This window comes from Leptidea sinapis, chromosome 30 (genome assembly GCF_905404315.1).
Source record: "Leptidea sinapis chromosome 30, ilLepSina1.1, whole genome shotgun sequence".
In the NCBI taxonomy this organism is placed as follows: domain Eukaryota; kingdom Metazoa; phylum Arthropoda; class Insecta; order Lepidoptera; family Pieridae; genus Leptidea; species Leptidea sinapis.
Genome location: NC_066294.1, coordinates 6,995,246 through 7,011,778, shown reverse-complemented (window position 1 = coordinate 7,011,778; position 16,533 = coordinate 6,995,246). Strand labels below are relative to the sequence as shown.

Here is a 16,533-nt window from a genome sequence, read left to right as displayed (position 1 = left end):
AGTGTGGAACAATACGTATTAAAATTATTTGGTAAAACAGCTAGGAATTAAATTGGCTCCAGAAATTGCATATCTGATAGTTGAGTCTTTATGATAATTATCAACAAAGAAGAAGTCTCCAATATTAAATGTTAAAAACAGCTTTAAAGTATTTTTACCTATGTAGGTAAACCTACTATTGCTCAATTCTAAATAAAATACCTACTTGCATTTTATTATATTATTTATTAAGAATTACGTGTTATTTATATTAGGTAGGTAAATATTATGATTGTAACTTAAAACCTAAGGCTAAAAAATTTCATTCAAATTACTCCACGCTTAAAACTTTTGGTTTTGGACTTTCTTCAATTTCATTTATAGTGTTGTTGGTCTCATTACCTGAAAAAGAAGAAGAATCATTAAATGAAATATGCTTTGCATTGAATAAGGTTAAATCAGTATTTTTCTAAATTTATACACAGCAGGTTGGTCACTACGCGCACCAATATATTTGGCCCAAAATAACATCACCCTTTAAATGACGTTCTACCTAAAATCAGAGTTAAGCTTTCCAGTTTTATACTTGTAGTACTCATACTTTTTTCTGGGAAAGATATCCTATGGCCAACGTCTATAGATTTTTAACGATCTATTTTTGAATATTCAACGGATCTTTAGATAGCAAAAATTAGTATTTTAAAAAAATAACTTAAATTATCACCTAACGCGCCTAGCATTTTTCATAGAATATGAGGACAAACAAGTCACTTAGCGCTAAGTGATCACCGCCATTTACACACAAATATTATTATAGTATTGCAAAAGAGGACCCTTGGGAGGGGGATAAACCCTACGCTCGTCTGTCCGCCTACTTATATTTTATGTTAATTGAATTAAGGAGTTTATAAAATGTATAGGTAACGATCATGTCTGAATCAGCTTAATTGCATTACCTTTCACTTGCAAAAACTGAAATTGTAACATTTCTAAGAGAGATTTAAATGAATGGCTGACAAATATCTAGATTCTTAATCTCATTTGAGCTCAGTTGGTCACCATTTATTTATGATAATGTATTGTATTATACCATCACTGGACTCAGTGGGTTGTTTTTTGATTTGCACTTCTTGGAGTCCCGCATTAATTTTGTTCAAAGCTTCGCCCAATCCCGTCTTGATCATGCCAAACTCTTGCGTCACGAGCGACAGACGTCCCAACAAATAATTCAGGTTTTCATCCACTTCGTTCATTCGTGTCGTTATAAGTCCAACCTGGGAAATATATAATACATAAATTTTACAGCAATATTATTTGAGCCATTGATAAACGTGTATAAGGTTCATTTGATGGTAATAACCCTCGCGTTGTCAATTAGCATCAGAAACAGAAACATTACATAAGCAACAAAGACGAGGAAGAACGCTAATTGTACCCATATTTTTGTATAGCGCTGAAACGTGGACATTGCGAATGGTTGAAAAGAAGATAGTTCTGCAAATCTGGTGCTGGAGAAGGATGATTTCGATACTCCAGGAACTAAAAATCAAACAGCGTTTTTCTTTCATAGTTGCAATCCCTAATACTCGCCTTCTTTGGACACATATGGAGACGAAGTATGGGCATAGAACGCCTTGTCGTCCTGGGTAAACTAGAAGGCATTAGACCGCGTGGAAGGTCACTTATACGATGGACTGATCAGATCAAGTTTGCTGGGGGCGGAATCCCATGGAGAGTGTATTCGAATGACCTCTAACAGAGAGATGGCGAGAAATTCGAAAATGTTAATTAGCAAACTGAACCCTAAAAATTTTATCCAAAAACTCCAATGGGGCAAGCAGCCGAGCACATTAACCATGGTCTTCATTCACAATTATAATATGTCACTTAGTTCGTTGTGCCTTACGACATAGGTGTCACTTTCAACGCCTACTACTGTTTTCTATCTCCCGGAGCGGATCCGAGGTTGCCCAGTCAATTTTAGCTATAGCTATAGGTGTCTGTTTGTTTTTCTTTTTAAGTTTTGTTTCGCCTTTTATCTATATTCCTATATATGACTGTTTTTTAGGCTGAGATCTATAAGGTATACTTAAACTTTGCTCAGATTTTAGTTACTTACGTAAAACTTAGCTGAGTGTAATAAAACGCCAACTTGACTTTTGGATTGGGTTATCTTGGCTTACGCTCATTATTATTTTAGCTGTCAAATGACTCGAAAAACGAAATCAAAGATTAGGCTAAGCTTACACTCAGCTAAATTTTACGTAAGTAAAGTCTCAGCAAAGACTCAGAACGATAAGCTTTCTACGGCTCTCTGACATTTTGTGTCAGTCCCTGTAATTTGTTCTTAATTTATAAATCTACATTGAACTTCAACCTACCTTTTCATTTATTCCATCCATCTTCAAAACGCTTCCATTAACATATTGCTCTGTTTGTCCCTGTTGGTTAAAAGACGATTAAAGATTATTGTATTTATTTCAAGTTGTTTTATTTAGTTATTGTCCGAGTCCACATGTAACGAACGCTATGGAACGAAGGAGAAAGAGGATGTGCAGCAATTCGAGAATCCCTTCTCGGCTTGCTGCACAGATCTACATAATATATTTTGCTGAATCCTAAAATTGTTTTGATCAGCTAAATAATTATTAATTAGCGATATAATGACTATATAATTCCAAAACATTTTTAAAATCAGTTCAGTCAAGTCAGGCCTTGTTGGTAACGTAAGTACGTGCGTACGTCTGCACGGTAGGCCATCCAGTAGGGACTCACGAGCGATCAGTGACGCACGCGCGAGCTTTGTTGTCACCTAATTCACAGATCCAACCGATATTTTAAAAATGAAGAAACATAAATAAAGCAAAGCTTATTAAAGGTCATTGCGATCCAAATTTAATTTTTTTAAGCTTTCTAAAGACGCTGAAACAATCTAATCTAAAGTCATTATTATTATAATGAAATTAGCTTTGACTATGTCGTGGTATTCCAACGCATTCATTACTATCTGCAACTAAGGTTTGACAACGAGAGAATATTGATTTAAAATAACGATTACATAGGTACCTATTTATATTACAGAAAAAACTGAGCTATATTTATATGATGACCTTATACTAGGTAAGGTACAATTTTAGGTGAAGAAGTCAACCCTAATGACGTCAGAAGAGGTAAGATTCCCTTGATAGAAATATGAGTATGATAGAAAGAGAGGTAACTTCTAGGTGAATAAAAATGTAGGTTAGTAGCGCTGTGCGATCTAAATTATTGTATGAACGCAAGAGTCTTTATTTCTTTAATTGATTTTGCGGAGTGATATATTCTTTGGTCAAGTGTTACTCTACTAATATTCGTTACGTGCTACCTAATTAGCTAGCATATGTTTGACCTGACAGCCCGATAACGCGATAAATTATGGTATGTCAATGTGTGCGTTAGCAAGTTCAAACTTAAAAATACTAATACTTTTCAAGCGACTTAAGATTCGCTTTCCTTTCCTATCACCGTTAGAAATGTTCTTCTTATACTCTCGTATAGTGTAATGTCTATGGTTCTGTACATATACTTATGTAAGTATTTTTGAAATACTTTTAACCGACAACCTAACATTCACCGACGTTATTTGCATGTGGACAGTCCTGTTATACTGACATTGAGCTTGTCAAGCGCGTTCTTGCTGGCGCTGAGTTGCTGATGCATAATTCCAATTTGTCTCCAGACTTTTGACATTTCCGCCTCCATCGAGCGCGAAAGGTTTGTCAATGCTAACGAATGGTTGTCCAAGATAGCACCCTCGACTGTGTTGAGCCTAAAACAAATTAATTAAATTTATGAACGATGCGGGACTCGAACCTGCGCTCTTCGGGTTCCGTCTGAACGCTCTTACCAACTGAGCCGACCGTTTCAGTGACGCACGGATCGTTAATCTTTGTATGTCTTGTTGAACTCTCAGGCTTAATAATGGAATACTTTAAGAGCTGTAAAACTGCTTTTTCTGTATTGTAATTTTCAGCTTCTCTCGGTAATGGGTTTATGAATGGAGACTTTACAAAATAACTAGTTACCGCTCGTCTTTGCCCCGTGAATTTCATTTACATGATAACTAACCATTGTATCAGCCATTTTCGCACTTAACTCTAATTCTGTTTCTATTGTAATAATGCCTTGGTAACGTTATAAAATTTGTTATCAGCTACTGTCTCGGAAAAATATATATAGTTCAAAAATCCATTTCTTTTATACAGATCCCCTCATACATAACGCATACATCGCGATCGTCCATGCATCTATCAAAAATTGACAATATGTCGAGCGCGTGAACCAGTTACCATAACCATGTTATGCCGAGAACCAATCACGTAAATCACTATCAATCACATCATGACAAAGTATTTTATGACAAATCACATGCTAATATCGACCTAGATTCAATACCAATAACACTTTTTTTAAGGATTAATGTCATGTGACTAAATTGTATGCATTTTTGGCGATAATAATCTTTGATAATTTATACGTCTAGATGTTTTCATCGGTTCTCTAACAGCTCTTTAGACAACCGATGTAAACAGGCCAGTTTCATTTCTTTAGTGTGCGTGACAAGCTTCGTCTTACACTCGCGATTTGTATGACACTTTGTGTTAGTTAACTGTCAACCTCACGACGTTTTGACAGCTGTCACAGACTAGCTAGAGTCTAGACGTATAAATGATCTAAGCAAATAATCAATAGTATTTAAATGGTCCTAAAAATCAACCAAATGTAATAAAAGTGGGAGGTTACCAGTTACCAGGCTCCTTTGCACAGGAAGCCGGCTAGATTATGGGTACCACAACGGCGCCTATTTCTGCCGTGAAGCAGTAATGTGTAAACCTCACTGTGTTCCGCTCAGAGGGGCGCCGTAGCTAGTGAAATTACTGGGGAAATGAGACTTAACATCTTATGTCACAAGCTGACGAGCGCAATTGTAGTGCCGCTCAGAATTTTTGGGTTTTTCAAGAATCCTGAGCGGCACTGTATTGTAATGGGTACGGCGCGTCAATTACCATCAGCTGAACGTCCTGCTTGTCTCGTCCGTTATTTTCATCAAAAGAAACACAGCTGTTTACCGATCTAGCATCGTCGTATTAAGAGTTCTTCCCTGCGTCCTAATGACTTCTCCAACTTCTATAAGGATCCTGTTAATACCATATTCGATTCGTTTTTTTAATGCAACCACTTCGTCGGATGTCTGCAGCATCACATGCTCATTCTTCGAAAGTGTCTGGATCTGAAAGCATTTATCACATTGCTTGTTACTAACTCAAATAGGATCCATTAAAATACAGAGTAGTTTCAGGGTAAGTTTACACTTTTGTAATGAAATCCCAGCCTATGTTTTTACGATAATAATATAATTATAAATATTATTTAATGACCTGCAGATTATCTAGAGGCAGCCCCGGACTACGTTATGCAATCAAATCAAAATCACTTAAATCATGTAGGTCAAGTGATTTGACATCAAAAATATTTTAAGCTAACATTCCAACTTAATATATGAATCGTGTAGGTATCCGACGTTTGGCTTAGCGGCGGGACCCCGTATAAAATTTGTTAGGGGGCCCTTATAAAGGCTAAAGATTTCCCACAAAAGTAAAAAAAAATATTTTTTAATGGTAAGTGATCACGGCCGCCCACATTCTCTTGCATGACCAGAGGAATCACAGAGCGTTGCGGGCCATTAAGGAAGGTTTACGCGCTTTTTGAAGGTACCCATGTCGTATCGTCCCGGAAACACCGCACAAGGAAGTTCATTCCACAGCTTTGTAGTACGTGGAAGAAGCTCCTTGAAAACCGCACTGTGGAGGACCGCCACACATCCAGATGATATCCTAACTTGTGGCGTGTCGTGCGAAGGTGGAATTCGGCGGCAGGAATCAGGTTTGCATGAAATTAAAAGAAATATTTATTCATCATCTATCTGTCAATTTTTCCAAAATGTTTTACAAACAATTCAAATTAAATATATTCTCTCCTTGCTTTTTTTTCGGCAAGCAGCAATATTTTTATTTATTTTTGCTTACGCACGTCGATGCCCCGTATAATTGATACGGCGGTAGCTACAGTTATAGAGACAATGACAAAACACACTTGATAACTTGTATACTGTTATATTAGTTACGTTTTTGATATAGAACTTAGGGTATGTTCCGATATGCACTGCGAGCACTGCACAGTACTATCACTGTAGAAAAATTCGTTCCCTTATGGACTGCCAGTATACTGGCGCAGTACCCTAGGGAAATATATGACGTCATAAATAGTCGCCATATTCTACTGTGAGCACTGGCGTTTTCGAGGTAAGGTACTCGCAGTACTTTGATCATGTGATCAGTCAAAACCACTCGAGTTTATTTACTTTTATTATTGTAAATTCAATTTACAATTAATATATATATTTTTAATTTGACAGTACTCCAACAACAGTTTCTTTTCAATGAACTAGAAAACTTTTAATACACTCATTTGAATGCTGCGTCTAAAAATGCGGCTGACAGTATACGGGATTGCGTTCAGTATAACTGGCTATAAAGGAACGGCTTCACAGTATACTAAATTGACGTCACACTGTACAGTGGTCGCAGTGCATATCGGAACATACCCTTAGTGCTTCGAGTCAGTGCATTCTCTACAAATACCTCATTCCTTAGATTGTCGTAACTTCTCTGTATGTCGTTGTAAGCTCTTTCACTCATCGCCTTGCCCTGAGTCAGATGTTGTTGAATTTCCTGATACGTTGTGACGAGACTGTCACTCAATTCGTGCAATTTCGTTGACATCCTTGAAACAGCTGAAATAAACTTGGGTATATTAGATAATTTTTACGACTAGATAAATAAATATATTTGGTTATAAATATATGTGGTTGAGACTTCCCAAAAAGTTGTCTTAGGACACTTGTATTAGGTATATCCCGAAACTTCCACCAGTGGGATTTGCACAGGATGCCGGCTAGATTATGGGTACCACAACGGCGCCTATTTCTGATTTCTACCGTGAAGCAGTAATGCGTAAGCATTTTTGTGTTTCGGTCTGAAGGGCGCCGTAGCTAATGAAATTACTGGGCAAATGAGACTTAACATCTTATATCTCGAGGAGACGAGCGCTACTGTATTGCCGCTCAGAATTTTGTGTTTTTCACGAATCCTGAGCGGCACTGCATTGTAATGGGCAGGACGTAACTATCAATTACCATCAGCTCAACGTCAAGCTCGTCTCGTCCCTTATTATCATAAAAAAAAAAAACAAAAATTATAAAATATAAAATTTTACAATTATCACACAATTAAAACAAGTCTGAAAACTGTGTGTGTGTGAGTATGAGAGTAACTGTGTGCATGTATGCGGGTTTGAGTTTGGACCTTTAATTGGGTTCTAACTTTAGACGTGTGCTTGTCATGTCAGTCTGATCAGATAACTTTCCACTTCATCATAAGTAAGACAAGGTCAAGGACAACCAATGTAGTGAAAAGGTGACAGGAAAAAATTGAGGTAGATACTGTAACAAGGAGTTCCTATCCGTACATAAGAACTCCTTAGTATAAGGTTGGCCGTAAAGTTAAAGAAAAATTTTGATAAAATTTTATTTAATTTAAATATTGACGCGGATAAGAAAATAATCGAATAAGATAGAATAGTAATGATGAGAAGTGAAAACGGTCGGCCTTCAGCCTAATATTTAATATTTATAAAAATGTTTTATAGAAAGTGAAAGTATAAGAATATAGAAATACCAGAGAGATTTCATTGTTTTATTTTGCAACGATCCCGCGTGTGAGAGGAGGACTCACGCGCTATAGTACTCCTTTTAATAGTAAGTAGCAGAAATATTTTAGAATTGGTAAAACAATTGTGGTTGAACTTGACGCTCAAATGTCGTTACGACAACGCAGGTTGTTGTGCACACATTTACACACACACACACACACACGAACACAGGTTTAACGCGTGATGTAGGCTCCGATTCAGTTAATGTTCCATACCCCTAGGGAAACGATAGGGGACTACCAATATAGAGCACAACGCGGATAGAATAGATATATCACGTCAACGAAATCAAATTAAATCAAAATCACTTTATTCATTTAGGTCATGGATATGACACTTATGAATTTAAAAAAATATATTTTCTTATTTTTGAATTTACCGCTACTTCTTAAAGAGTTGAGAGCTAATGAGTAGAAGTGGCAAGAAACTCATTGCCACTCTTTTAAATCAATATTTACATTTTCATTGTTTTACCTACAAACCAGTTCAATTACAATTTACTTATGTAAAGGGATGCAACAAAAATACTCAAACGTCAAATAGTCAATGCCTTACACGAGTAAGTCAAAAAAGTAAATGAAAAATAATACAAAAGAGAAGTTGTTGAATATAGTAGTTGCATCATCCAAAAACACTGTAAATAAATAAAGGTATTTTGCTAGCATTTTATATGCGATTAAAAATAATAACAACTTTTAACTTTTAGGTACGAGAATAACACCACTGATCTCGTTCCCTTAGTAGACTCGAGCTGACTTTCCTTGCACGAGCGTTACTTAAGCGATAGTAACCGCGTAGTCTTATTCAATTTAGTGTAAAAAGTTTTCACTTCAGAATCCATTTTTCCTTCTCATGGCGCGACTAGAGAAATTTTAAAATTTATAATGTTGTAGACTCCGCTTTTAGGCTAACTCGACATACTTAATAGCTATACATTATTTGTTTAACTAAAACTTTTTACTTTGTGTTACTTAAAGCTAACGAAAATTTTGAAAACTAAGTAAGAACTTACTTAATAAACAAGAAAAGTAAACAATAACTACGAACAATGACCAACCATCTTGCAGTACTTTCATAATCCTTTTGACTTCTTTTTTGAAACAAGGGGCACAGCGCCGAATAATATTTGCCAGCTCTTTTAAATAAATTGTTGTAGGTGACAAATATTCTACAAAATGGGGCGAATCTGCCTAGATTCTGATGGATGATGAGATTTTTTATGCATAAAGACTGTAATTTAAACTTACTCTTCTCTTGGTTGGAAGTAGAGTTGTTGCGAACGTTGGCAATCGCTTCTAACGTGTAGTTGGTTTCCCGCTTCAGGTCTGCAAGCCGAGGCAAGTCCTTCCACATACCCTCGGCATCCGACAGAAGTTTCTGGATATTTTGTATTTCTTTCTCTTGACGCTCCATAACTACGACACAAAGTTTTCTGTACAGACCATAAGTAACTAAATAACACAAGAGTAAAAGTTACCAAGTACTAAGTTTACCAGTGGGAGGCTCCTTTGCACAGCTTGCCGCCTAGATTATGGGTACCACAACGGTGCTTATCCGTGAAGTAGTAATTACACATTACTGTGTTTTGGTCAGAAGGGCGCCGTAGCTAGTTAAATTACTAGGCAAATGAGACTGCATCTTATGTCTCAAGGTGACGAGCTTAATTGTGGTGCTGTTCATAATTTTTGGGTTTTTCAAGAATCTGAGCGGCAATGTAATGGGCACGGTGAACTTATCAATTACCATCAGCTGAACGTCCAGCTCGTCTTGTCTCTTATTTTCATAAAAAAATAACACAAGAGTAAAAATTATGATCTAGTGAGTTCCTTGCGTCTATTATTCTCAAGCCGAAGGCATATCTTTTCCAAATGGAAGAGATAGGTATTGACTTTTCAATGAACGTCTGGAGGTGTGGCAGTCCTCCACAATGCGGTTTTCAAGGAGATTTCTTCCACGTACTACAAAGCTGTGGAATGAGCTTCCTTGTGCGTTGTTTCCGGTACGACATGGGTACCTTCAAAAAAACCGCGTACACCTTAAAGGCCGGCAATGCTCCTGTGATTCCTTTGGTGCTGCCAGAGAATATGGGTGGCGGTGATCACTTAACACCAAATGACCCGTACGCTCCTCTGTCCACCTTATCCATAAAAAAAAGAACATCAAATTGAATAATTTGAACAAAAAAATATAATATTTGCTCTTTAACAGAATATTTCTTTTGAATTCCTCGCCACGCTCTAAAGTCAAAATAACATCCTCTAGGACCAAAATATCATTTTGGCCCCTTGTAACACAAATACATGTAGATCAAAAAATTACACTTTTGAATATCAAAGTATAAATACATTTTACGATTTACCTCCACTTCGGAAAAGTTAATCTTTAATAAAAAGAAGTGGCAAACAATCAGTACCTACCACTCTTTAATATCAATAATTATACCTTTATCTTTTTATAATTATTATTAAATACAGTTCGTGCAAATTGTAGCAATAAAAATATATAAACGTTTCAACTTACTTAAGTAAAAATAAAACATTAAATAAATATATAATATATAAAAATCTGTAGACTTATTGAGTATGTTTGAGTAAGTGGTTTCCCTTTCGCTCCATAGCTTTTTTCGTAGACTTGGGGGGGTTATTCTCATACATTTTCATTTACTCTATTCTTGACAAAGAAAAAATAAATACTTGCAAACCTTCAGTCATTTTGTTATGCCAAGCCTCATCAGCAAGCGACACTTCGCTGAGAGGCACAAAGTCCGTCTGAACTTTGGTAGCAGATTCATTAAACTCGTTCAATTTCAATTGATACTTGTTCAGGAGTTTCTCTGTTTCCGATATGTGCCTCTCGAATGGGTTCATATCTGTCACCATATCTAAACACACTGCTCGAAGGGTGTCCTGCAATTTGGGAAGGGCTTTATACATTACTAGCTGTGGCTGCGACTTCGTCCAGGTAAATTAGGGTTGATGAATGAAGATGCATTCATTCATAGGGTGCATTTGTATAAATACTTATTTTTGTAACAACTTGCAAACAAAAACATATTTTTTTCTCCGTGCAAAGAATTGGATCAAATATGCCTAAATATCCGTAGGAGAACCAGAATTACCGACATAGCCCAAACGAAACTGAAGTGGTATTGGGCAGGGCACATAGTTCGACGGACAGGTAGCCGTTAGGGCAGTAAAGTCCTTGAATGGCGAGCAGACGTAGTGTTGGTAGGACAGGCCTCCCACAAGATGGACCGAAGATATGGTCTAGATCGCCGGAATACGTGGACCGATCGGCGAGGAAATCTTTGGGGAGGCCTTTGTCCAGCAGTGGACGTCTTCCGGCTGGTGATGATGATGATGGTGATGCCTAAATGTTTCTCCAGGCTACGCTGAAGGCATTCGTGAAGGATTCATGAGAGTCTGTCCAGTAGTTTCAGAAATCAACGTGTACAAAAATCAGACTGACAGACCTTTACAATCGGTTTTTAGAAAAAATAAAATATGTGCAAACACGTCGTCTCTACGGTTATATTAAACTATATATTATCCTCTTGGACTTTAAAATTTGAATATTATATCAATGTTTATTAAAATATTTTATAAATACAAGGCATTGAATTCCTCTTGTGTAGAAGTTGTTAGATGCAAGAAAACAATATCTATATTATCTGTGACAAATTACGTATCTCTTAGATAGTTTAAAACCTGAATTAAATACAAATGGTATTGACTTTTTATCACGCCAGAGACTAAATTCTGAAGTTAATTGAGATAAGTAAAAAGACTAAACAAGCTTGATTAAAATATTCTTATCACGCGTAAGACCAAATAAGAAAATTTGATTAGATATGTAAAAAGACTATACAAGAGTTATTCAAAATAAACTATCTTACCTTATTAAAGCTATTTCTTAGGTTAACGATTTCTTCTTTTAAGTCATTCAGTTTAGCATCTGTAGCATCTAAACGTTTACCCATACGGTCTTCTTCTGTAGTCAGGTTTCTTTCTACTACTGCTGGCGCATTATTTAAATTCCTATTAACTGTATCGGTTAAGTATTTCAATGACTTGTATATATCTTGTAGAACTTCGTTTGTTTTCATCTCAGTCACTTTCTCTTTTTCTTCTTTCTGTAAATTAAGTCATCATGTCCTAAATGAACTGCTACAGGATTTGTTAAAAGATTTTTCAACTAAAAATCATCTTAAGCACATTCTTACCAAACATTATCTGTCACTGTGCCCATGAAATGGATGTAATAGTTTTTTTTTACTTAACTATGCCGTATTATTTTACAATTGCCAAATAAGTTTAATACTGTAACATCAGGTTTAATAGTAGTTTAAGGTTCAATACTGTATGTACCATTTAGTTTTATTGCAAGTAGCATATTGTTCCACGAAAGCTGCTGCCGTAGATTGCCATACTTACGTAGATTGGCAGATTGTACATATGAAATTTGTAATGGCTACATGAATAAAAGAATTTAAAAAAAGTTAGTTTCTAGATTTACTAATGATGAACAGAGGTTTTGAAAGACGCATTACCTACTTACGTGGCCGATAAACCATAGCGGGACAAAATCACTCTTTGACCTTCAAATTAAACACATTCTTACCAAACATTATCTGTCACTGTGCCCATGAAATGGATGAAATAGATTTTTTTACTTAACTATGCCGTATTATTTTACAATTGCCAAATAATTTTAATACTGTAACATTAGGTTTAATAGTAGTTTAAGGTTCAATACTGTATGTACCATTTAGTTTTATTGTAAGTAGCATTATTGTTCCACGAAAGCTGCTGCCGTAGATTGCCATACTTACGTAGATTGGCAGATTGTACATATTAAATTTGTAATGGCTACATGAATAATAGAATTTAAAAAAAGTTAGTTTCCAGATTTAGTAATGGTGAACAGAGGCTTTGAAAGACGCATAACCTACTTACGTGGCCGATAAACAAAAGCGGGACAACATTACTATTTCACCTTCAAATTGTCCGTGGTACTTGGTAGAAATAAATGTAGGAAGGAAGTACATAAATAGGAAGGAGTGTAAAGCTCGAGAGAGGCAGAGGATTGATGCCTTGGAGATGTGGTGCTGGAGGCGTATGTTGTGGATATCTTGGACGGCCAAGCTAATAAATGTAGCAAGATAGAAACCCGTAGGTCGACGATATGCCTTCAACGAATTCTTTCGTATTTTGGCGATTTAATGTGAAGGGGTAACGAGAGCTTGGGGAAATTGATCGGATGAGTCGGGAAAACAAATGACAAGCGAGCCCGAGGCCGATCTCCAGATGTACCAACCAAATAAAAGACTCTAGGTCCCCGAGGTTTAGTTCCGTCGTCAGGGCCGCGATGGACAGAAGCCGATGGATACAAATAGATCACTCCAGTGTGGACCACTTGTTGATGACCACGATCCTCAGACATGAAGGAACGACTAGAGAGAGAGATAAATCTTTAACGTGATAGCTGAATCATCACGCTTTAGGTTAAAGTAAACCTAAAACAATGAGGTGTCGCATTCGAGTAGCAGATATAGGAAATATCATTAAAGATTTTAAAATGGGCTGTCACCTAATTTAAAGTGAATAAGAGAAGGGATCTAAGTATGTAACGTCGTGGCCGTCCAGGGAAGTGAAAAATAAAAAGAGAATGTGAAATGCTCAGGGGAGTTGTCCAAGCTAATAACGGTAGCCAAACTTCACCACCGGACATTAAGTACCTCAAAATTAAAAATTCCACACGTATTCTTTTTTTTTATGGAAAAGGAGGACAAACGATCTTACAGGTCACCTGGTGTTAAGTGATCACCACCGCCCACATTCTCTTGCAACACCAGAGGAATCACAGGAACGTTGCCGGCCTTTAAGGAAGGTGCACGCGCTTTTTTTGAAGGTACTCATGTCCTATTGTCCCGGAAGCTCATTCCACAGACACACTTGAAAACTGCACTGTGGAGGACACACCGCCACACATCCAGATGTTAGGGATGATATCCTAATTTGGGGCGTGTCGTGCGAAAGTGGAATTCGGCGGCAGGATTCAGGTGAAACAGCTCTACGGAATACTCCCCGTAGAAGCCACTCCACAAAAAGACACACAATGATGCGACGTCTCTACGCAACGCTAATTTTTACGCCACTTTTGACAGACATTGCACAACCGCGCATTTTGCATGAAACTATTGTCCCTACTTCACTCTTCTTCAAGCTTAGAGCATATTCCTACATCAAAAACTGGCTATGCATCTCTTGACCTCTCGTATTGCGGATGTCAATGGTTAATTGGTTTTTCACAACATCGCGTGAGCCTCTTGCCCGTATGCCTCCTCTTAAGCTGAGTATCGAGTGCCCGAATCGCATGATCAAGAAGTGGTCAATAATTAATTTCAAACAAATGTCCAGCAGTGGACGTCTTCCGGCTGATGATGAATGAATGAATGAAACAGTTCAATGTCAAACAGTTTCGTCAAACATCATTTCGGAACAAACTTTAAGGAATCTATTATCCGCTCGCTAGCCAAGGCATTGACGGGTACTTCGTGTGATTCTTATGCGATCACGTAAGCATAAAAATTTTGATTCCTAAATATATATAAAAAGTTTCCCGGTGTTTGTTACCAAACTCCTCCGAAATGGCTGAACCGATTTGTATGTAATTGTGTGCATATCGGGTGGATCTGAGAATCGGCCAACATCTATTTTTTATACCCCTAAATGATTTTCGGATTTTATTATGATTCAGCATTGAAAAATACATACAACTTAAAATTTTAGCCCTTCTATGATCTACAACTATTTTTTTACCGCGATTTTCATATTATCCTATTCCATCCACAGATACGACCCTATTGGTCGCAAGATGGCAATCGAATACAATAATTATTGTAGTTCGATAAATTTTATGTACGATCTATTTGGTAGATCTGAGAATCGGTCGTCATCTATTTTTTATACCCCAAACATTTTTAATAATTGATTTTTTTAATTACTTTATATGACAATACAACGTTTGCTGGGTCAGCTAGTTTGTTTATAAAATTTCCAAATTCCAATTACTTACTTTAAATTTTAAAAATATTTTTTTACGATTAAGGTTCGATATCACTACCCGCGTCTTCCTTTATTATTATTCATTCATTTATACAACCAAGCCACATGTTCCTCTCAATAACGAAAATTTCGTTTAAGGGCACAGTCCGTTGTCTTATTTCAATATTTCTTTTTAAAAGATCTCGGTGCAAAGCTTACCTGTAGAAAGACGTTCTCAACGTTGGATAATCTCTCGTCAATGCGGGACACAATTCCTTTGAGCGGCTCTAAGGCCTTTTGTTTCTTGTCAATCGAGGCCAAATACTTCTTGAGTATTTCACCTAGTCCTCTCTCCCGTTGCTCGTGTCTCTCTAATTTGTCATCCGTTTGTCGGAACATGTTGACAAGCGATAAAATGGCGTCGCGAATATCTTGAGTTCTGAAAATGATTGAATTTCAATAAACAATATTTAAGGATTGACGAACAGACTTGCGGCCGTTCCCAATAGTCAGTCTATCTCCGGTTGTGGCCTACTTGAGATAATAATTGTAACTATCGCGACTTTTCTGTCCCAGTAAACTTATCGACGGTAACTCACCTTATCCGTACACGCTGTCTGTCAATGGGAGGACGTAGATATAGCTTACCAGCCATAGAAGTTTGTATGGAAATTGCAATGCACGCGTCCCAATATAAGGCGATAAGAATAACTTATCGGCTATATTGGGACAGCTTCAGATTATTGACAGTAGAAGGTAGTAACTTATCTGTAACTATAGATATTTTATTGGGAAGGGCCGTTAGTTGTGCAGCATACGCGCTTAAAAAGATTAGACAATTAACTGAAATAGATACGGCGCGACTAATTTAGTTATTTCCAATCGTATTATGTCCTATGGTATATTGCTATGGGGCAACGCTGCTGCAGATGAGGGCTATTCGCGCTATTTATAACCTAGATCCTAAAGAATCATTGAGAGCAAAATTTAAAGAAATTAACATCTTGACTGTTGCTTCTCAATATATTCTTGATAATGTTAAATGTTCATAGGCAGAGAATTTGCTAGAAACTGTCATAACCATAATGTTAACACCAGGAACAGACATAAACATATAATGCCTACTACTGGGCTAAGTCGAGTAAGTAAGTCTTTTGTGGGGCGATGTTTTACAACAAGATCCCAGAAAATGTTCAAAACAAAAGTATTACGTTATTCAAAAGAATTGTTAAAAAACGTTTGTGTGGTAAAGGTAACTATAACATAAATGATTTTCTTAATGATACCACAGATGGGAATGGTGCTACCGCCCTCAGGCTTTTAAATAATAAGTTTAATTGTACAATATTACTTTGTTAACATATTTTTTTAATGAAAAAAAAGCCCGCTGAATTTGTTGCGTCCATTCTTCTCAGGTCTGAGGCAGTCGTTTTGGAATGGATTGTAGTTTTTGACTTTCAATAAATGAAGTCACATCCAATTTTGAATAAAAATAGTTGAATTTTATCACTACTGTTATAAATTATTTTATAGTACCCCTCTAATATGGGCAAATGGGCAAGGTGCTGACCTGATGAAAAATAAAAACCAGCTACCCACGAACTGGAGCAATACCAGAGGTAAAGAAATATAAGGCCTTCGAATGAATTTTCAAAGTATCCTAAAAAATGAAAAATGCTGCCCAAAGTAACTGACTATA

At 36.7% G+C, this 16,533-nt stretch overlaps 1 protein-coding gene across 1 annotated transcript in view; it reads right to left on the bottom strand.

Annotated features, from left to right (window-relative positions):
* Nucleotides 1-205: 205 nt before the first annotated feature.
* The window catches only part of LOC126973869 (desmoplakin), a 29,680-nt gene continuing 13,352 nt past the window's right edge, over nucleotides 206-16,533 (bottom strand). Inside the window, exons 3-12 of the mRNA XM_050821223.1 lie at nucleotides 15,054-15,273; nucleotides 11,684-11,920; nucleotides 10,490-10,694; nucleotides 9,036-9,203; nucleotides 6,660-6,811; nucleotides 5,088-5,248; nucleotides 3,631-3,787; nucleotides 2,361-2,420; nucleotides 1,070-1,253; nucleotides 206-381 (exon numbers count right to left, since the gene is read on the bottom strand). Coding sequence (XP_050677180.1) covers nucleotides 311-381; nucleotides 1,070-1,253; nucleotides 2,361-2,420; nucleotides 3,631-3,787; nucleotides 5,088-5,248; nucleotides 6,660-6,811; nucleotides 9,036-9,203; nucleotides 10,490-10,694; nucleotides 11,684-11,920; nucleotides 15,054-15,273 — 1,615 coding nt within the window. The 3' untranslated portion in view covers nucleotides 206-310. The remainder of the gene's footprint in view (nucleotides 382-1,069; nucleotides 1,254-2,360; nucleotides 2,421-3,630; nucleotides 3,788-5,087; nucleotides 5,249-6,659; nucleotides 6,812-9,035; nucleotides 9,204-10,489; nucleotides 10,695-11,683; nucleotides 11,921-15,053; nucleotides 15,274-16,533) is intronic.